At 37.5% G+C, this 26,036-nt stretch overlaps 1 protein-coding gene across 2 annotated transcripts in view; it reads left to right on the top strand.

Annotated features, from left to right (window-relative positions):
- LOC146311513 (glutamate receptor ionotropic, delta-1-like) overlaps positions 1-10,557 on the top strand; it is a 679,669-nt gene extending 669,112 nt beyond the window's left edge. The window contains exons 17-18 of one of the 2 annotated variants that reach the window (XM_084740789.1): positions 706-844; positions 7,384-10,557. In XM_084740789.1, coding sequence (XP_084596915.1) covers positions 706-844; positions 7,384-7,850 — 606 coding nt within the window. In that variant the 3' untranslated portion in view covers positions 7,851-10,557. The remainder of the gene's footprint in view (positions 1-705; positions 845-7,383) is intronic. The other variant, XM_084740790.1, reaches the window with a different exon arrangement.
- Positions 10,558-26,036: the final 15,479 nt, after the last annotated feature.

Raw genomic sequence — 26,036 nt, 5'->3', positions numbered from 1 at the left:
TGATGAATAGAAAAGCAGATTTTGAAGATGGTTAAAAGACGTTGCTGGGTGACCTGTAAAAGCTGCATATAGTCACATTTGGCAGTCAGTTTGGTATTTCAGTCAGTGAAAGTCACAGTGGTGTTTGGCTAAGTCAGAAACCTGCTCAGAATAAAAGAAGATGAAGATGAGATAAAAATGTCCAATAAGAGATTTAGATCCAAATGGAACCAGACCCAATAATGGTACATAGTTTGGAACTGGGACAAAAGAATCAACATTTCAAGCACTCATTAAAGTTACACTTGAACGTAAACCGACCTCAGACCTGCTTTTATAAGTTCTACCTCCAGACAACAACATTCACCTCCTGTGCCAAAACACAACACAACAGAAAACACACACATTTACCTCAGCAGAAACACACTGTGCGTACATCAGGCAGGCTTGTGTCATGTGACCGGGGATGAAATGGAAACAAAAGGTTTGACGTGGATCCATAAACTAAAGTGTGAGCAGACAGTAGACGTTGGGTGTGTCGCCCCTTAGCAATAAGATTTGTCTCCAACATCCCCGTCCATAACCCCTGGTACTATCACTGTGTCACGTCTTATTGCAAATTATATGTCAATGTGGACACCCGTGTTATCTATCTCCTCTCCTTCTCTCCATCTATCCCTTTTTATTTTTTTTTATTTACACTTGACTGTCTATGATCTCGTGCAGGTTACTAAGGATTACAGACTGGCAAGGGTTTCTGGTCCATTGACATATAATGACATTACAACTGCTTCATCGGAGGGGAGGAGGGACATTTGGACAGACAGAGAGAGAGGCTGGGATGAAGCAGAAGCTATTGATACAGGTCAGAATAGACCTCCTATACAACTATTTAAAACAAGACAAAAAAAAAAAAAGAATTATATCTGTGCCATCGCCAAGGTCTTTTTGTTTTGTCGAAGGTGGATTTTTGGTCACTTGTAAATCTACGATTGAGCAGAAACGTGACTCATACCTGTGTTTTTTTCTGTGGCCCAAGTTCTGGAAATAATAGAAATAAATATTCCAATGAATATTTGTATTTAAAGGGATAGTTTGATGTTTTTTTCCAGTGTGGTTTTATGAGGTTCTTCTCCACAGTCAGTATATTACCTTCAGTAGATGGAGGTCAACACGCCTCCAGTTTGGAGAAGCAGCAGGAGTTCTGGTGTAGGGAGCTAAGCAGTGTCCTGCTGTGGACAGGGTCAGCAGCAATAAAGATTTTAGACACCTAAAGAAAACAAAATCAGTTTGGTCATACATTATATTTAAAATATATTCACTGCTTTTACCTTTGCATCAAATGGCTTTATCCAAATAATTCCCAAACTCCATTGACAAAAACAGTAATTTTACCCCTGCAGAACACTGGAGTAGCTGCCTCCATCTGTCAGTTTGTTTTTGTTGTTGTATGACTTTGGTGAATCCAAACTAACCCTTTAAAATACTTAAGTCCTACACTAACACAAACAAACTCACAGATCGAGGCAGCTGCTCCAGTGTTCTGCGAGGTAGAATTGCTGATTTTATCAATGGAGTTTGGTTGCTTTGAAGAGTGCAGGATTTGGCCTCTATAGCAGAAGTTTCAGCCGAGGTAAAATGGTGAAAACATTCTGTTCATTGCTTAGCTTCCTACACCGGTACTCCTACTGCTTCTCCAAACTGAGGGCGTGCTGACCTCCATCTACTGTAGGTAATACATTGACTGTGGAGAAGGACCTCATACAACCACACTTCAAATAATACACACTGTCCTGTTAAGGCATTTAAATACATTTCTTATCTCCTCGTCTTGCAACTAATGTCATCTGTTAATTTTTCATCCGTATAACTATAAACTCAATCATATGATTTCATGTCAATGATAAAATACAGTATATAAACTTTTTTTTTAAAGGTGGGAGCTCAACTACTGTTGCAGGTGATGTAATACTTCCTTAAAAACAAAACTTAAATCAGACAGTTTGTCGTTAAAGTTTCAGTAGCTGATTAAACCTTCCACTGATAAAACCACTAAAGCTAATTATCAGTTTCCTTATCAGAAAATAGAACAGGGAATTATTTCCAGAACCAGACGTTTCACCTCTTCATGAAGGAGGAAAAAAAATTATCTCTGGTCTTAATTGCAATTGATTTGAATTTGGGCTTTCACTCTTTGCAGACGACACGATAATTAAAGCTGTAATTGATGGCTGGCCTTGGCTGCTCCATCAGGCACCGACTGTGAGCCCACTGCATCCTCCACCATTAGAAACCCTCCTGGTTCTTACAGTGCCTTTCTGTTTCTCCTTTCTTTGTTTCAGTTGATCATCTTTAACTGTATGAACACATTCCATAAGGGCTGACCTCACTTTTACCTGTTGTTGGCGTGTTGAACCGCAAAAATATCGATTACACTGTGATGGATATCACAAGAAATCCTGCATTGTGCCTTTTAGTGCATGCCTATAATAAAACAGTTTTAACTCAATATTATTTTTAATTCACTACAAACTAAAATTACCAAAGAACTTCTGTGCTGGTGTTTGTTAAAGCTGAACAAGCATGAGTTCTTATCCTCAAATATCAGCGTTTTGCTATTAAAGATAGAAAAATGGAGAAGACGAATCTGTGCAAAAACAAAATGTTAGGAACTCAGAGACATGCATTGGTCTTGTCAAGAGCTTTTGATTTATCAGACCAGTTTCGTCCAAGTTATTAAAGCAGATTTCAGAGTACAAATATTTCTCAGCGGCAGAATTGCTCTGGTGGCAGCAGTTATCTTGTTTTATTTCAGTTTAGCCAGAACCACTGGAGCCAAAGTACCTAAATCTTCTGTAGTGAAACTTTGGTAACTCAGAAATGAGCCTCATAAACACAGGCTACATTGGGAAAACTCTGACTTTAGTCCAAGGCTTTTTGTGTGACACCTAGCTAACTGGCAAAATAGACTATAAAGCCCCACTGCATTGCATAAATTAAGATGTTACTCTGTTAATTTGTAAAGTGAAGCACTGTCTGCACATTTATTTGGAAGCAGATTTTGACTGATAGTTTGAGATCAGCACGTCATTTTCTGAATATATCTCTGTGAGAACATAGGGCCTTGGTAACATAGGCCCCTGGGAACAAAGGATTCTGGGAGCATAGGACTATAGGAACAAAGGACCAAGGGAACATAGGACCCTGCGACGAGATACCTCCCTTTTACACCAGAAAAGTGAAGTAAACTACTTATCATGAATGTCTTAAAGTTAAATTTTTAATCACCATTCATCAGAGTCCTCTCGTCATTTTCACAGAGCTTCGGTTAAACATTACTTAACCATATAATTGGCTTCAATCATTAACAAGGAAGCCGACCACTGAGAAAGTGTCTGCCTCTGAGAAATGTCCAGTCTGCTCAGCTGAAGTGAGCTTCATCACCCGTGTCCACAGGGAGGGTAGACGTCCACTTTAGAGGTGGCCACCGACAGACACTCATCTTATAGCGAGAGGTGTTGATATCAAAGAAGCCCGCTGTAATAAAAGAGTTATTTGCTAACGGGAGTAAATGTTTCCGAGGGGCACTTGAATCCAAAATGAACTAGAAACAACCAGAAACTGCTCTTATCACACTTGAGCACAACCCACTCGACAGTTGCAGTATTCACAAAGTAGCAGGAGGGAGAGTGATTTAAAATCCCCCCCACTGGCACCACTCATTAAAAGAGCTGTTTGTTTTCCAAATTAATGGAGGCTTTCAGACGGCTGTTGTTTTCTCCCTTTCCACTTACATCACCAGTCCGTCTTTAACGACCGGCTGAGGTTTAATCCCTGGCATTTATTTATTTAGGCTAGCTGCCAGTTTGACTCTGCTGAAAACATATTTTAATGAGACACCCGTCCGCCGAAACAATAACCTGTACTGAGATGTTATAATTGGCTTTGAGAGGAGCTCTTTGAGACGGGAGACGGATCAGTCAAAGCTGCTCCGGCCTCGTGAATAAACACATCGTACGTTTACGTGTTCCTTTAAGGTTTGGAGACAGATGCTCGGCCTCAGCAGTACTCAAACACAGTGAATGGAGCTGCACTGAGACTCTGAGGTTTCCTCAAGTGTGCTTTCTCCGTTGGCTATTACAGGCTTTTTCACAGGAAGTGCTCTCTGCACCACTCTACCTCAACATCTCTCCTTAAGAGCAAACCTTTTGCTTAAGATAACTGCCTCTTGTCTGCCTTTCAAACTTCTATTCAATTTATTTCTATTAACCTCTCATTAGCTGCTTTCCTGCTAATCAGGGCTGTAGAGACCATTGAGGACATAGAGGTCACGTCTTCACTTCGTTTGGGGGGAGAAATTCATAGTTTATCATAACACCATATTTGTGCAGTTTTTTTAAAGGCTGACACCAATCATTTCTTTATATTCTCTGCTTTTAAATCTAACTGTTCTTAGGCTGAGGAAAATTAAGAAATGCTTGATAAATTAATATAAAAACCATCACCCAATTTCACAGCTGGAATTTCATTTTAAATTAATAAATATCTAAAAAAAAAAAAAAGGAAAAAAAAAAAGAAAAAAGAAAAACTATTAAATACAACAGTCGAATAAATTCAACCAAGTTTTAATCCTTAAGACTTAAGTCCTGGTGATTTGGTAATGACATGTAGGGCGGCGATTAACAATTATTTTCACTGTTTACTATTTTTTCAGCTCACCGATTATTAATCGAGGGGTGATTTGGTCCATTATGTCCAAAAACACAAAGATATTCAGTTTACTGTCATGAGAGGACTAAAGAAACAACAACAAAAAAAAAAAACATTTAAGAAGCTAAAATCAGAGTATTTTGACATACTTTATTTAAAAAATTGATTAATCAGTTACCTTATCATTTAATAATCTTCTAATCGTCGCAGCTCTAAAAATGTGTTCACGTATCGACCACTGGGGGCAGCAAACACACCCTGAGTGAGTAGCTACAGAAATGCAGCAGAGGAAAAACAACTTGTATGTCAGTTTACAGTGCAGCCAAACAAATCATGGCCTGAGCGGTTTCAATGCCCAACACTGACTGCGTTTACACAAAACCAGTTACAAAACTGCTATATTCATAATTAAGACCATAATCAAAAATTCCAAACGGAAAATGCTCTTTACATGAAATCTGGAATATTGTTGTATTCCAAATAGTGGAGGAAAATTAGTGTACATGAAAACATAGTCATGTTTTATTGATCTGCTGACAAAACCTGCCAAAAATGAGGCCTCAGTTTCCTGTGGCTGCTTCACAATAAAAGCCATTTAACTCTTTTAATGTGACACAGCAGTAGAAACTGTTTGTTTCACTGCCTGAAACTTAACACAGCCCCGTGCGAGAACGACAAATCATATCTGTGTGACAGGGAGGTAATTAAAAAAATCATCTGAATGGTTCCTGTACAAAAACTGCTGACCTACAGTATATTATTATTTTCATAATTTTATCACAAGTTGTGCTTGAAATGGTGAAAATCTTAAGGATTAATACTTTAAAAATGGAAAAAAAATATTTAAAACATGAGAAACATGTCTTTTAAAATGACCTGTGGGGGTCGGGGTGGGGTGGGGGGTTCTTGACCTCAGTACTTGTTACTTAAAGTCCCTGGTGCTGATAACACTGAACTTAACTGAATATGTGTGTGTATTAATATACAGTGTAAATGTGTCATGTGCATTATTCTGAATATCACTTGTGTCACTGTGATGAGTTACTGTGACTAATATCATTGTACCTCTGAGTTGAAGTGAATGCAATGCTGGAGCCAAGCCGCGCTGTGTTCAAGAACACTACGTGACTTTGTATGTTTGTTGTAAAGTGACCGGTTGTTTAAAAAAAAAAAAAGAGAGACATCAACAGGCTGCAGCGACCGTACTGTAGCTGCATCCATTCAAACACAGCAGCAAACACACAGACGTGGAGAGAATTTGGATTCAGAGCCGGAGCCTCACTTGGTATGCGAGTCACACTTCGCATCTCTCTCTTTACCCCTCGTCCTTTACCTTCCCATGACCCAGTGTGCTGAAGCAGACCTGCGGTTCAACAGGGAAACACTCAAGTGTCTATTAATGCCTAACAAGTATGCATGGCTGCAGTCGGCAGGAGATGCAGCGTCAGCCAATGTTTTGATTAAATTGTTCTGATAGAGAACCAATTCTCCGATCCTCCTGCACAGAGTGTACCGGCTCCAAGGGCAGCGGAGGAGGTGGAGAAACACAACTGTGCATATTTTAAGTGTCAGTTTATGCAAAAAGTGAACAACTTGACAGCTCCCCTTAACTTTTAACAAAAGACCAAAGTTTTTTTTTCTCTCCTTACTTGAATTTTAAATTGAATTCCTGACCATACAACCCAACTCTTAGAGGAGAAATATATTAAAAAAGGAGCACTGCACTCTGCCATAGATGGTTAAATAGGTTGAATCCCTATTTCTAACTTTGTTTATGACTGTGTGTCTAGAGTTACGCCTGTCATCCTGAAAACAGAAGCCAACTGCTCTGAAAATACACAAACTGGAGTTTAGTGACTGTCTGCCAGACTCCATTAACATTTTGCTCATTTACACCATTATAAACATCTGCTCCCTCTGACAGATTATTAGTGATTTATTCTGACTCTTAAACAGACACTTACTCATTCAGAGAACATTCTGCATTAATTTTTACATGCTGGCTGTGCAGTTGTTGTGGGAGAAGCTGGTATTTCAGCTGAGCATTTTCAATTTCTTTAATCTATCATGACATATCACGGTCATTTTATGATTTAGTGCAGTAAATATATCATACATTTCTCCTTTAAGATTTGGATTTAGCCTGCATTTGCCCGTGTCTTATCCTTGGAGATAAAAATCTTCAAGCATGAATTCAAGATCCAAGCCTTCACCAGAGGTCTCACAGTCCAACATTTTTCATGAGAACCTTGAGATATCCTGCTCTCACACAGACAAGCTAAAGAAAATGCAGCCTTGGACAGCTTTACAACAAACCTTCAGTCAGTTTGGCTCCAGGATTGTTTTTCTCTGGACATCAAACCTTTAATATTCACCGGCCAAGTTTGATTTCAAGGTGCACATTCAAATTGGTTCCCGTGGCCTCGGTTTCCACCAAACGACCAAAAGAAAACAAGAGGCTGTCTATCAGTTGGCATGTGATAGCAGCCCATCAGTCCAAAATAATAAAGGCCACGTCCAAAAGCGATGACAGAATGAGAATGCATGGAGCACCAGCAGACCTTAAAACAGTCTGAGAAACCGGCCCATCGCCAATCTCAGCCTCTGTGTCCCTCCTCCCTCCTCTCCTCCCTCCCCCTGTCTCTCCTCTGTCCTCCTCCACCCCCCCGACTCTTCCTCCTCCTCCTCTTATAGGACAAGGAGGTGAATCTGGAACAGGTGCATCGTCGTATGAACAGTCTTTTGGACGAGGACTTGGCCCACAAGCAGATCCCCGGCCCCTCTATCGAGATCTCTGCGCTGGACATCGGCAGCATGCAGCCCAGCCAGTCCTCGCTGGTGCCGGGGCCGGACCCCGTGCGGGACTACCCGCCCTCGGGCCTCGCTGTGACCACCTTCCTCCCCGGGGAGGGGGCGCCACCTCCTCCTCTTCCCCACCCTCACCATGGGGGGACCCTAGGCAGGACGCTACCCCCATCCCAGGGCCCTGGCAGCAACCCGTTGCCCCTGCACCACCCGCTCAGCAGCACCAGCCTCAGCGGCACCATGCAGTGCAAACACAGGGCACCCAACGGGGGGCTCTTCCGGCAGAGCCCTGGCAAGACACCCATGCCAATGTCCTACCAGGCAGTCTCCGCAGGACCCATACCCGAAGCCATTGAGGCCACCCACAGTACATCCATATAGTGATCGGGAACCGGGGGGAGGGGGTGGGACAGGGCGGGGTCAAACTGCATCAACGATACAACGCTCTCTGGACTTTGGTCCGGTTTTGGATTTGAGGTGAGTTAGGGATCTCTAGAGGAAAATTATCACAGAAGGAAAAAAAACATATATGTACAAAGTAAAAAGATTTTGTATCTCACTACCTGTTCAGAAAAGCCGATGTTACAACAACAACAACAACAAAAAAAAAAAAAAAGGCGGGGAGGCGGGCGGGTTGGCGGGTGTAATTTTTCTCTTGTACATATCTGTAAATATCAAGAGAACGAAGTGAGGTTAAAGTGTATTTTGAATATTCTCAATTTTTGAAGTTGAGTTATAAAAAACAAACAAAATAAGATAAAAAAAAAATATATATATACATTGATGAAAAAGTTATGACTGTTTGAATGGCTTTGTAAATTTTGTTCAATATGAAACAATGACGCGAAATTCATTGTGATTGTTTTCTAAGTGCCGAAATTAAACGATGTCTCTCCACAACTCATCGATGTAAACGACTACCCATGATGCACCGCTGTAGGGACATTTTAGTGTTGGACACCTACTGTTATGCACCTCTGTACCAACCCTATATATAGCATCGGACGAAAATGATCACAATTTTTTTTTTTTCATTTGTATTGAATATATAATATACGTTGTTTTTTCAAATCAACAGTCTACATTCATTTTCTTATGTTGACTGTAAATGGTGTATCATTCAACAATATGGGGGAAAACAAGTGAATTTTTATCTGGTTCATATTTTACACACAGCTGAGTGGTTTGTTTTTATAGTACCTTTTTATTTGGCATCAGTACTGTCCAGGTGAGGAGTTTCAGTTTGTAAAGAGAGGAAAGAGAACAAGAGGGTAGGAAGGAGAGACTCTAAGGCTGTAATCACACCGACTGTTTTGGGGTTTTTGCTACAAAACATTTGGGAAACGTTGACGTAATGCCCCCTTTTCTTTTCTTTTTTAAACTTTAGCTGTTTGGTACCAATACTGGACACTGAAACTGAAAGACTGGCCTCTTTTGGGAAAATGAAATGCTGCAGAAGTCACAAGAATTAATACTTCCTTATGGTGTTTTAGATTCAAACAACAGTTGGGCTGTTTTGTTTGTTGTACCTTCTGTTCTCCAAGTCAACACTACTCAAACTCAAACCAGAACTGTGCTCAATGTGATGAATATCGGTTTGCTCCAGTGTGACAGATTCGCTGAGTGTTGAGTTCAGCACACGCACCACTTTGATTTCTACAACTATTAGATGGATTGCAGTGAAACTGGGTCCAAACTAGAGATTTTATGTTCTTGAACGATCCGATTCTTTTCAACACGTCTGTGGTACAAACAACAGTCAAATGTAAGGGTCAGTCTTTTGATCATTCTACCCAAACGTCACTAACCTTACGCACCAGATGGTTTGTTTCACAGAACCATCTGAGAATTCATCCTTAAACTGTGTGGAAAAGGGCAGGCACTTTCAAAAAGTATACAACAGGGAATTGGATTGGTCTATCACATTGTAACTTCAACCCTCACATTAACAAACCATTTGACAAAGCCAGTCAGGAGAACAGCGAGAACATCTTTTTAAGATAAGTTCTGGCTCCCATCAACAGTACAAACATTTCATGATTCTGAGCCAGTGCGTCCAAGTGACTGATGATCTCATGAGTTTTACTTTAGCACCACTAGCAGACTGACGTTCTTGTTTACCAACCATGGGTAAAAAGTTTGGATCCAAACTTTAGTCTATCTTATGATAAATATCCCAGCCTCCTACAGCCAACAGTGTGGCTAGTTCAGTTCCACTTATTGAATCCTGAATGCTGGAACCAAAATCTAATCGTCTTTGGCAGTTCATGCAAGAATATTTACAGTCTGAGACAGAGACGCATATCATAGTACTGTAATTATACAAGTATACCAGCACTGATCATTACTTTTATCTATACTCCTCTATAATGACAGCAGCACCGACTGCCTGCAGAGTTCTAGTATCACCATCCTGACCATTAACAAACAACTGGAACCAATTTAAGACCATGTCTTGGTACGCATCTCTGACCTCAGACAGTCTGAGTGTATAAACAGCATATGAGCATCAGACAACAAGACATTTTGTTATTTTTGGCTTTGCAAACTTCTGTTTCCTGAAACTGAGAAGAGATCCAATGAGCCTGGACTGTTGATGAGTGGGTGGCACACCGATGTTCCAATGGCCCAGAATTCTCAGACCCCAATTGTCCAAAAAATGTCGCATTGGACCAAAAGACCATTTGTTTGACACACTGTTAGCCTGAAGGCAATTGCTTTAAAGGCCCATTGGTCCAAAAATTCACAGTCACCCTGGAGCAACACACCATCCCTAAACCTTAATCCTAACAACCGCAGGGAAAGTGTGTATCTTCAGAGCAACGGGTGTTTGTCCAGTGGGAAATATATCTGACTATTTGGCTTTCAGAATAATGGGCTGTTGGAACAATGGACCTTTTAACCAAAAGCTCATTAGCCCGACAGCCCGTTATCCCAAAACCAGTGAGACATTTTAAGGACATGATAGAGAATAATGGGTTGTTGGAACAATTAGCAGTCCCCTGTTTTAGTTGAAGTTTCATCCCAATGAAGTACCAAAACTCCAAGAGCAAGAGAAAAAAGTTGAGGTCTTTGCTCAACTGCATTGCCCGTGGTAAAACCCACAAGTTTTTGGTCGCAGCGACACAAACGTCCACAACACGGCACATCATTTGAAAGCCTTTTTACCCATAATCCTGCAGCCATTTCCAGTTCTTGGTTGGCTGTGAGAGGATGTGTTTTCAGGCAGCTTGTAGCTTTAATTTTGCACCAAACGAAGGAGGAAAATCAGACAAACTCAGCTGGAGGTGTGAACACAGCCTTACAGTCTCTGACCCTTTTATTATATTTAACCTGAAGAGAAAAAGCATCTTGTAGAAAGAACTATCAGCTATATAGATATGTCTTTAATTTTTTATACTAGAGAATTTAATGTCAAACACTTGTATACAGGTTTTTCTCCTGCAAAGCAGTGCAGTTATTTTAATCATTAGGTGTGAGAGAGTGACAGCAAGAGGCCTCGTATTCCCACAAGTCATTTCTAATGAGATCCATTATCACCTGCAGGGATGACGGAGGGCGTCATTATCCAAAGTGCAATCAGAGCTTCATGATGGTGGAGATTCTGCAGGTGCCATACCTCAACTGCTTGTAATATAGAAGGAATCTGATTATGTTTGCTAAACACTGGGTTGTCTTTCTGTATGGGATACTATATGATGAACCTTTATGGGAAACTTTTTTCAACAGGAAATATGAAAACCACACACGCCAACCCCTCCTGTTAGCTTTCATAAGTGCAATTACTGTGCATTTATGGGCCTAATGAGTTTTGACTTCATTTTCATTTGCCAGATATTGGCTGTTTGGAAACACGTTGATCACACTCAGTAGAGTTTTCAGTCCACGAGCAGCAGCTTTAACAGTCAGACGAAGGGTTTCCAATCCCAGAAAGTCTCATGTTTTTAAATTCGCTAAGAAAATGGAGGAATATTAACTTGTCAGAACGAAGGGCGTCATTCTTACAATTTATTTTGTAGACAGGACAGCAAGTCTTATATTACTGATGGGACATTGTTCAGATAGAAAGTGAGATATACTGACGAAATGGTGATTGGACACATTTCTTGCTGAAATCTTTCATTGAACAGCAAGTATTAACTGCCAGTGCAAACTGACTCCATCCTAATTCACGTCCTCTTAGTTCTTAATAATGCTATTCTCAACAATGTGAAGAAAGTAACACATATGAAACTGTATCACCTGTACGGCTGGATATTATTTAAAACTTTATGATACAGATACTGATGGAGTTCTTCATACCTTTTTTTTAAGGTCCTTTTTGAAGAACGCTTGCAGTGATTGGCTGCAAGGAAAAAACATAAAGAGTCATTGTTTTCAAGATCTGAGAACCAGGTGGACAGAATGCAGGTATCGTTTAAGTGGAAAAGTTTTGATATGACTGGTTATTTCAGTCGATAGCTTAAAAAGGTTTTGAGTACCGATACCCAGCCCTGATCACTAGACAAGAATGTCAATGTTGGACGATTCTGCAAAACCAAGATTATGTTTGATGAGTTTTTTTTTTTTTTTTTTTTTTTTTTTTTTACATCTAATGCCAACGTTTTTAAAAACTGATGTTCTCTACAGCACCTACTCTTTTACATGTCAACTACGGTGTGGTTAACATCAGGGAAAGATTGTGCTCATGGCTGTTAAACTATGGTTAAGGACTGTTTAGGGTTAGGAAACTGAACAGTTAAGGTTATCTCCATCTGTGACCTCAGCTCTCCATGCATTACTTCATGATTCGATTGCATGGCCTGATGGTCTGTGGTCACTAAATATTCCATGCAGGTTTTTCCCCTGTGGCCAACAAGGTTTATATATTGCACTTTCACAAACATCTTGATTCTTTTGCATCTTTTAGTTCAACATTCAACAGAAGCAGTGACTTAAGTCATTGCCAGCTGGCTACCAATATGCCAGGGCTACTGAAGTCCGAGCTTACTAAGCCTACTCAAACTGCTAACATGATCCTTACAGAAGACCAAGAAACGCAAAAGACGGACTATGAAAAAAATAAACAGCAACAAAAAGTTATCCAACACATCTTGGGTCATACAATACTGCAGTGTCTGCCATAAGTTTCCTCAACTAGCTAATTTTTCTTGGGATAAATGGTGTCACAGTAAAGAAATATTGTTTTACATACATTTACACCAAAAATGTACTTGCAGCCACAAAATATAGTGGCTTGGTTGTCTTTAGGGCCAGTGCTTAATACACACACTGGGTGAAACAAACATTTTTAACCCTAAATCCAAAGATGGACACACATGCTACATGCCCATTAACCTCCACACTGTAATTTCCCACCTCAGAACACACAGGTCACACTACTTCCTGTGATAGCACTAACTGAAATAAACAAAACAACACAACTACATCACCAGATAAGAACATTATGATTGGACAGTTCTGTAAAACCAACCAACCATTCTGCAATGGTGGTGGTCTACGCTGCCAGTTTCCTTAATTAACTGAGAAGTTGAGCTCGTTTTTCAACAGAAACGATGCCTTCAGGAACAGTCTTGGGAAAAGTGGACAATTGAAGTGTCACAGTTAAAGAAGGCTGTGTTTAGTTGTCCTTTCTGTAACGCTTTTAATTTGGGCCACCACAAAATGTACTTTGGCCACCAAGTTTAGGGGCTTGGTCACCTGTGTGGATAAAAGATTAGCGTTCACCTTTGACATAGTGTTTAAAGAAAGACTGACAGTCACATTCTGTCTCATCGCACACAGGACACATCACTCTAAGCGTTGGCATTGGACGTAAATAATTGGTGTTGAATTGTCCGATATGGATGTAACTCTTTGAGATTCTGCTCTGATTTAGAACTCGGTTCCCTAAAAAGACCCAAATCAGTTTAGCCTGTTGATTGTAGGGCAAACCACAAACTTTATCTGGTGCATTAAATCTTAGTGATAAAACCTCTTAGAAAAGGTTACGCTTGTTGCTATGGATACAGATGTTTAACATGTGACCTTTTTCTTGACTGTCCGAAGCAGAAATGACTCATAATTTAATTTCTCTCTCTTCAGAAAACCATGAATATATTAAATCTCTGCCAGAGGGGTTAATGTTGTGCTCCTGTGTGAATACAGATTCTCCAATTAACATTAAATCAAATCCGCCGTGTGTTTCACTCTGTGGGAGAGACGGACTTCAGACTCGTGATCTGAACACAAGTTGGAGGGTTTTTACTGTCCACCGGACCATCGATTCTGACGCAGCTCTCATCTGAACAGACTCCACATGGATGTTTTCTAACTGTGTCAGTAGTTGCTCTCGTGAACCAACTTGCTTTTTACACTGTGCTCCACAACACGACGGACAGACGGACGGACTGAGAGCGAGGACCCTGGATGAGGTTAGGATTGGTCAGAAGAGAACAGGAAGTCTGTGTGCTGGGGCCGCTCCATGTGTCACCCCTTTACGTTTAAACTCCAGCGCCCGTCAGAAGATGAAAACATGAACTGTCATAGCATATAGTCTGTCACCGTACATCTAAGGGAGACCCTTATTTTATTTATGAATATGCTGCTTGGAGTTTCTTAATCTTTAATAAAGAAATATGGTTTACAGTTTTGTTTTTGATGTTGCTCATTTTCAGCAGATGGCACCTGACAAACGACCATCACAGTTTCTCAAAGCCCAAAGTAACATTTTTAAAATGTCTTTGTCTGACCAACAGTCCAAAACTCAAAAATATTCTGTTTACAGAGACATGAAAGTGGCAAGAAGCAGAAAATCCTCACATTTGTTACTGAACAACTCTTGACCAGGATGAGTGATTTTGTACTCCTTAAAGTTTCACTCAGATGTCGTATCGTGGTTCTGCAGGACACGCCAGTGGTCACTTGAGGGAACTCTGAGACCGTCTCAGCCTTAATGTGACATCAGTTTATTCAAGTATGAAGGCATATAGAATATTTTTAATGTTTACCTGTAGTTTGTATGTTTGGTTTCAAATGCCAAATGTTAGATGGTTTCCATGTTTTTAAGTGTGACAATTTGCAGCTTTTCTTGGCCTTACATGGTAGAAAATTGAATATTTGTGTCGTTTGGACTGTTGGTTGAACAAAACATTTAATAAGACGTTAATTCATGGAAAAAATAATCAGAAGATCAATCACTGTGATCAATCAATCACTGAATGTAATCGCTGGTTGCAGCCCTACACCTGTCATTCTTTTGGCGAATTGTGTATTTCTTGGGGTTAAACTATTTATTTTGATGTGGTTTTTAGGTTTTTTTTGGAGCACCATCATGTGGCCATTAGAGGAACTGCAGCCATCTCCAGCTCCACAGGTTTTAGATGAACATGAAGCCGTTATCCAGAGCAGCGAGGTTTGATGAGGCCACTCAATCTGATATTTAATTTAATCTCCTGGACAAACTTTCCACTGGACCATGAGGTTTTTCACTGAGACTACAAACTGAGCGCTACTCCGTCTGTCCCTGAAATCAGGTAGATGCTCTGATCAATAATTGATTCCACCCCAGTCATGAATAGGAGATGTACAGAGAATATCAAATGTCTTCACATCATTTCTGATTTTATAGTTTACTGCCTGAAGAGAAAATTCCATTAAAGTTGACTTATTCTTAAGGAAAAAAAACAACTTCAATTTGGATACTGGGAAATCAATGTGAAACCAAACGGCTGCCTGGCTGCTTAGTGTGCAATCACTCCACTTAATGCTAAGCTGAAGAGTCTTTGCTTTGATAACAGCAGGATGTCGGCTGAGACGAGTCTCCAAGTCGATGCAGAACTTTTTTCTTTTCTTTGCAGAGGTTAAGTCGAGGTCAAGTATCCAAAATTCTCCTTGAACTCTGATTTTGTTAAATTAATACCAGAAATGTTGTACTGTTCAAAGACAAAGTGGTCGTGGAGACGGTCTGACACTTCACACTGTGTGTGTGTTTATGTACATACAAACACACAAATACATGCATAAATACACATGCACACATACACGCATACATACATTCAAACATACATTCACAAACATACATATACACACATACATACATACATACATAAGGTCGATGTCAAGTTTATTTATATAGCATTTAAAAACACTGAGGTTTGCCAAAGTGCTGTACAATCTAGAAAGCACTAAACACACATACATATACACACATACATACACATACACACAGATGCATACATACATGCATACATACAGACACTCATACATACACACATACATACAAACATGCATGCATACATACACACATACACGCATTCATATATACATACATACACACATGCACACATAGACACACACATACATACATACATACATACATACATACATACAATCACATACACACACACAGACACATACATACACAAACATGTCTACATACATACATGCACACAAATAAGGTCAAGGTAAAGTTTATTTATTCAAAAATACACGCACACATACATACATTTATGCATGTGAGTATAGACAATCTCACTTACATAAATGCACACATAGACACATATACACACACATATACACAAATATATATACACCCATACAGACATTCAGACATACAAACATACATACATACACACATACACACATACATAAATACACACACACACACACACATATACATACATACACAAAAATGCACACATATATACAAACACATGCATACACACATACATACATACATGCATACATACACACATGCACACAAACACACACATACATTCATACATACATACATACATACACACACATACATACACACATGCACACAGACACATACATACAATCAAATACTGACACATACATGTATACAAAAATACATGCACACATATACACATACATACAATCACACGCACACACATACATACACAAACATGCCTACACATACATACATACATACATGCACACAAATAAGGTAAAGTTTACTTATATAATACATTTAAAACAACTGAGGTTTGACAAAGTGCTGTACAATCTAGAAAGCACTAAACACACATACATACATACATACATACATACACACACACACACGTAGACATACATCCATAAATGCACATAGACACACACACGCATACACACACACACAAATACGCACATACATACACACATTCACACATACATACATACACAGATATACACACGTATATTCATACACACATACCCACACACATACACACACATACATACACATGCATACATACATGCATACATACACACACTCATACATACACACATGCACACACACACACAAACATACATGTATACATACACACACATACACAGATTCATATATACATGCATACATATATACACACACATACATAAATACACACATGCACACAGACATACATACATGCGTACATGCACATATATACAGATACATAAAATTAAATACTCACACATACATGCATACAAAAATACATGCACACATACATACATAAACACATACATACGTACATACATATATATAATCACATACGCACACACATACATACATAAACACATACATACATTCATACATACACATATACACACATATAGACATACTCACATGCATAAATGCACACATACACACACATATACACATACATACAAACATACATATATGCACACATACATACATTAATACAGACATTCAGACATACAAACATACATCACACATATGTACATACAAACATACACATACATAGATGCATACATACACACACTCATACACACACACATGCGCACATACATACAATCACATACACACACAAACATACATACATACACAAACATGCCTACATACAGACATACACGCACAAAAGTATTTAAAGTACATACACACATAGACACATGTAGAAATACACATACATATATACACACATACATACACACATACATACATACAGACTTTCAGACATACAAACACACATACATACACATGCACACATGTCTACATACATGCATAAATACATACACTCATACAGACATACAATCACATACACACAAAGACATACATAAACACATTCATACATACACATATACACACATACAAACAAACACATATATACATTCAGACATACAAACATACATACATACATGCATGCACTCACACATGCATAAATACGCACATACATACACACATACATATATACACACACGAACATAAATACACACATACATACATACAGACATTCAGACATACAAACATACATACATACATGCATGCACTCACACATGCATAAATACGCACATACATACACACATTCACACATACATACACACATACATACATACACACATTAATAAATACACACATATATACATACATACACACACTCATACATACAAACATGCACACATACATAAAATCACTTACATGCACACATACATACATATATACATGCATACATACACACATGTACACAAACACACACATACATGCATTCATACATACATACATACATACATACATACATACACACACATACACACACACATACATAAACACACATACATACACACATGCACCAAAGACACATACATACAATCAAATACTGACACATACATGTATACAAAACTACATGCACACATATACACAAACATACAATCACATGCACACACATACATACATACACAAACATGCCTACACATACATACATACATACATGCACACAAATAAGGTCAAGTTTACTTATATAATACATTTAAAACAACTGAGGTTTGACAAAGTGCTGTACAATCTAGAAAGCACTAAACACGCATACATACATACATACATACATACATACACACACACACACACACACACACACGTAGACATACATCCATAAATGCACATAGACACACACACGCATACACACACACACACACACACACGAATACATACACAAATTCACACATACATACATACACAGATGTACACACATATATTCATACACACATACCCACACACATACACACACATACATACACATGCATACATACATGCATACAGACACACACTCATACATACACACACATACACGGATTCATATAAACATGTATACATATATACACACACATACATAAAAACACACATGCACACAGACATACATACATGCGTACATGCACATATATACAGATACATAATATTAAATACTCACACATACATGCATACAAAAATACAAGCACACATACATACATAAACACATACATACATACATACATATATACAATCACATACGCACACACATACATACATGAACACATACATACATTCATACATATACATATAAACATACATACAAACATACATATATGCACACATACATACATTCATACAGACATTCAGACATACAAACATACATCACACATATGTACATACAAACATACACATACATAGATGCATATATACACACACTCATACACACACACATGCGCACATACATACAATCACATACACACACAAACATACACGCACAAAAGTATTTAAAGTACATACACACATGGACACATGTAGAAATACACATACATATATACACACATACATACACACATACATACATACAGACTTTCAGACATACAAACACACATACATACACATGCACACATGTCTACATACATGCATAAATACATAATACAGACATACAATCACATACACACACAGACATACATAAACACATTCATACATACACATATACACACATACAAACACACACATATATACACACATACATACATACATGCATGCACTCACACATGCTTAAATACGCACATACATACAGACATACATACACACACATACACGGATTCATATATACGCATACATATATACACACACACGTACATAAATACACACATACATACATACAGACATTCAGACATACAAACCTACATACATACATGCATGCACTCACACATGCATAAATACGCACATACATACACACATTCACACATACATACACACATACATAGATACACACATTAATAAATACACACATATATACATACATACATACAATCACTTACATGCACACACATACATACATACATACATGCATACATACACACATGCACACAAACACACACATACATGCATTCATACATACATACATACATACATACATACATACATGCATTCATACATACATACATACATACATACATACATACATACATACATGCATTCATACATACATACATACATATATACATACATACATACATGCACACACACACATACATACACACATGCACACAGACACATACATACAATCAAATACTGACACATACATGTATACAAAAATACATGCACACATATACACATACATACAATCACATGCACACACATACATACATACATAAACATGCCTACACATACATACATACATACATACATGCACACAAATAAGGTCAAGTTTACTTATATAATACATTTAAAACAACTGAGGTTTGACAAAGTGCTGTACAATCTAGAAAGCACTAAACACACATACATACATACATACATACATACACACACACACACACACACACGTAGACATGCATGCATAAATGCACATAGACACACACACGCAAACACACACACACACGAATACGCACATACATACACACATTCACACATACATACATACACAGATATACACACATATATTCATACACACATACCCACACACATACACACACATACATACACATGCATACATACATGCATACAGACACACACTCATACATACACACATGCACAAACATACATGTATACATACACACACATACACGGATTCATATATACATGCATACATATATACACACACACATACATAAATACACACATGCACAGAGACATACATACATGCGTACATGCACATATATACAGATACATAAAATTAAATACTCACACATACATGCATACAAAAATACATGCACACATACATACATAAACACATACATACATACATACATATATACAATCACATACGCACACATATACATACATGAACACATACATACATTCATACATACACATATACACACATATAGACATACTCACATGCATAAATGCACACATACACACACATATACACATACATACAAACATACATATATGCACACATCCATACATTCATACAGACATTCAAACATACAAACATACACATACATAGATGCATACATACATACACACACTCATACACACACACATGCGCACATACATACAATCACATACACACACAAACATACATACATACACAAACATGCCTACATACAGACATACACGCACAAAAGTATTTAAAGTACATACACACATAGACACATGTAGAAATACACATACATATATACACACATACATACAGACTTTCAGACATACAAACACACATATATACACATGCACACATGTCTACATACATGCATAAATACATACAATCATACAGACATACAATCACATACACACACAGACATACATACATAAACACATTCATACATACACATATACACACATACAAACACACACATATATACACACATACACACATACATACATACATACATACATACATACATACATACATGCACTCACACATGCATAAATACGCACATACACATTCACACACATACACACATAAATAAATACACACATATATACATACATATACACACTCATACATACAAACATGCACACATACATACAATCACTTACATGCACACACACACATACATACATACACACGCAAACATGTCTACATACATACATAAATTCACAAAAGTACACATGTAGAAATACACAGACACATACAGACACACATACATATATACACACATACAGACTTTCAGACATACAAACACACATACATACACATGCACACATGCCTACACACATACATACATACACACGCAAACATGTCTACATACATACATAAATGCACAAAAGTACACATGTAGAAATACACATAGACACATACAGACACACATGCACACACACAAACATACATGCATACATAAACAAACATACACGCATTCATATATACATACATATATATATACACAAACACGTACATAAATACACACAGACATACACACATGCACGGAGACACAGACATACATCCGTACATGCATACATACACACAAACATACAATCAAATACTCACGCATACATGCATACAAAAATACATGCACACATACATACATAAACACACATACACACGCATACATACATAGATGCACACACAAGGTCGAGGTAAAATTTATTTATATAGCACATTTAAAACAACTGAGGTTTGCCAAAGTGCTGTACAATCTAGAAAGCACTAAACACACATACCACACATACACACATATATAAATACTCATATGCATAAATGCACACATAGACACATACACACACATACATATATACACACATACAGACATTCAGACATACTGACATGTATGCACACACACATACATTAATACACATACACACATACATGTATACATACATAAATACACATACACACATACATGTAAACATACATGCATACATACACAAACATATGTACACATATATACAAACACATACATACACGCATACATACACATTCATATGTGTATATTATATATATATATATATGTATATATGTATATATATACACATACATACATCCGTATATGCCCACATATACATACATACAATCACATACACATACATACTACATAAATTGCGCAACCCTCCTCCACCCCTCTCTCCTCCAGTCATCGGAACCAGGCAGCAGATGACGTTCACCTCAATCCTCCCCAGCGCTCTCTCCTCCAGACTTCAGGTCCAGGCAGCAGGAGTCCAGAGCCACTTACCTCACCAGTCTCTGCTTTGCACCTCCACCACCAGTGTCTAGACCCCAGGAAGTTCTCTTCACTACAGCTTCATCGCCCCCATTTATATATGTGCATATTGTTTTCACCACAATGGCATCTAAAGATTTTTCATGTTTCATATCCCATGTACGTGTCAATAAACTATTTTCTTTTGCTCGTAGTCTTTCCTGATTGAAATCCACACATACATACACACAAACATGCACATATACACATACATACATGCACACATGCACATGTAGACACATTCACACATACATACACGCATACACAAAGAGACATACATACGCACATACACACACACACATACAGACAGACACATAAATACATGCACACATACATATATGCAAACATACATAAATACACACATACAAACACATACACACATGCATACATGCACACACACATTCTTACATACAAACACATAAACACATACATTAGTACACATGTACATACATGCATGCATACATACACACGTATTCTTATATACATACATACACACATAGACACATATACACACATTCACACATAGACACATAGACACATATACACACATTCACACATACTTACATTCACGCATACATACAAACATACATACATACACATAGACACATATACACACATACATAAATACACACATAGATAATGAATAATGAATACGTAGGAACATTCATACATAAATGTACACATACACACATCTACACATACGCACATACACACACACACACACATATGAATATACAGGTACATACATACACACACACAAGTATGCATACATACAGACACTCACACATACATACATTCACACATTCTTACATACACACATAAACACATACATAAATACACATGTACATACATACATGCATACATACATACACATGTATTCTTATATACATACACACTCACATTCACACACGTTCATACATACATACACACATGCATACATGCACACACATATATGCATACATACACATACATACACAAACACATGCACACAAACACATACACACATACATACATTCACACAAAAATACACACATACATACACACATATAGATGCACACATTCACACAGACACATGCATACGTACCTAAAAACGCATACACACATACATGCACACATATACACAGATACATAAATACACACGCATACATGCACACATACATGCATATATACACACATATACATAAATATACAGGTACATACATACATACATACATACACACACTAACATTCACAATACATACATTCACATATGCATACGCACAGACATACGTACACACACATAAATACATGCATAGATACATACATGAACACGTACAAACAGTCATACATACATACACGCATACATACACAAATTCATACATACAACTACATACCATCACATATACACACAGACACATACGTACATGCACACAGACACATACAGATATACACAAATACATACACACATATATACATAGATACATACACACACATACACACTCGCACATACACATACACGCATTCACACATACATACACACATGCACAGAGTCACATACAGAAGACATACTTAAATACGCACATACATACATGCATGCATACATACACACATTCACACATACCTACATACATACATACACACATAGACACATATACACACATACATAAATACACACATAGATACATGAATACGTACAAACATTCATACATACACTCACAAATACACACATACTTACATACACACACATAAACACATACATAAGTACACATGTACATACATACATACATGCATGCATGCATGCATACATACATACATACATACATACATACATACATACATACATACATACATACATACATACATACATACACTCACACATACACACATACTTACATACACACACATAAACACATACATAAGTACACATGTACATACATACATACATGCATGCATACATACATACATACATACATACATACATACGTATTCTTATATACATACACACTCACATTCACACATATACATTCATATATACTCACATGCATAGAGACACATAAAGACATACGGACTTACATAGACATACATACATACATACATACATACAAACATACATACATACACATAGACACATATACACATACATAAATACACACATAGACACATATACACACATACATAAATACACACATAGATAATGAATAATGAATAGGTAGGAACATTCATACATAAATGTACACATACACACATCTACACATACGCACATACACACACACACACACACACACACACACACATATGAATATACAGGTACATACATACATACACACAAGTATGCATACATACAGACACTCACACATACACACATTCACACATTCTTACATACACACATAAACACATATACACACATGCATAAATACACACATAGATAATGAATAATGAATACGTAGAAACATTCATACATACATGTACACATACACACATACATATATACACACATACAAACACACATACAGACTTTCAGACATACAAACACACATACATACACATGCACACATGCCTACATACATGCCTACATACACATATACACACATTCAAACACACATACATACATACATACATACAGACATTCAGACATACAAACATACATACATATATGCATGCACTCACACATGCATAAACATGCACATACATACACACAGTCACACACACATACATACATACATACATACACACATTCACACATACATAAATACACATATATATATACATACATACACACACTCATACATACAAACATGCACACATACACACATGTAGAAATACACATATACACATACACACATATATATATATACAGGTACATACAAACATACACACAAGTATGCATACATACAGACACTCACACATAAACACATTCACACATTCTTACATACACACATAAACACATATACACACATGCATAAATACACACATAGATAATGAATAATGAATACGTAGAAACATTCATACATACATGTACACATACACACATACATATATACACACATACATACACACATACAGACTTTCAGACATACAAACACACATACATACACATGCACACATGCCTACATACATGCCTACATACACATATACACACATTCAAACACACATACATACATACATACAGACATTCAGACATACAAACATACATACATATATGCATGCACTCACACATGCATAAACACGCACATACATACACACAGTCACACACACATACATACATACATACATACATACACACATTCACACATACATAAATACACATATATATATACATACATACACACACTCATACATACAAACATGCACACATACACACATGTAGAAATACACATATACACATACACACATATATATATATATACAGGTACATACATACATACACACAAGTATGCATACATACAGACACTCACACATACACACATTCACACATTCTTACATACACACATAAACACATACATAAATACACATGTACATACATACATGCATACATACATACACATGTATTCTTATATACATACACACTCACATTCACACACATTTATACATACATACACACATGCATACATGCACACACACATATATGCATACATACACACATATAGATACACAGATTCACACAGACACATGCATACGTACGTGAAAACGCATACACACATACATGCACACAT

The sequence above is a fragment of the Lutjanus erythropterus genome, chromosome 17 (genome assembly GCF_056507025.1).
Source record: "Lutjanus erythropterus isolate fLutEry1 chromosome 17, fLutEry1.hap2, whole genome shotgun sequence".
Taxonomy (NCBI): domain Eukaryota; kingdom Metazoa; phylum Chordata; class Actinopteri; order Lutjaniformes; family Lutjanidae; genus Lutjanus; species Lutjanus erythropterus.
This window is presented reverse-complemented; position numbering and strand designations above follow the sequence as displayed.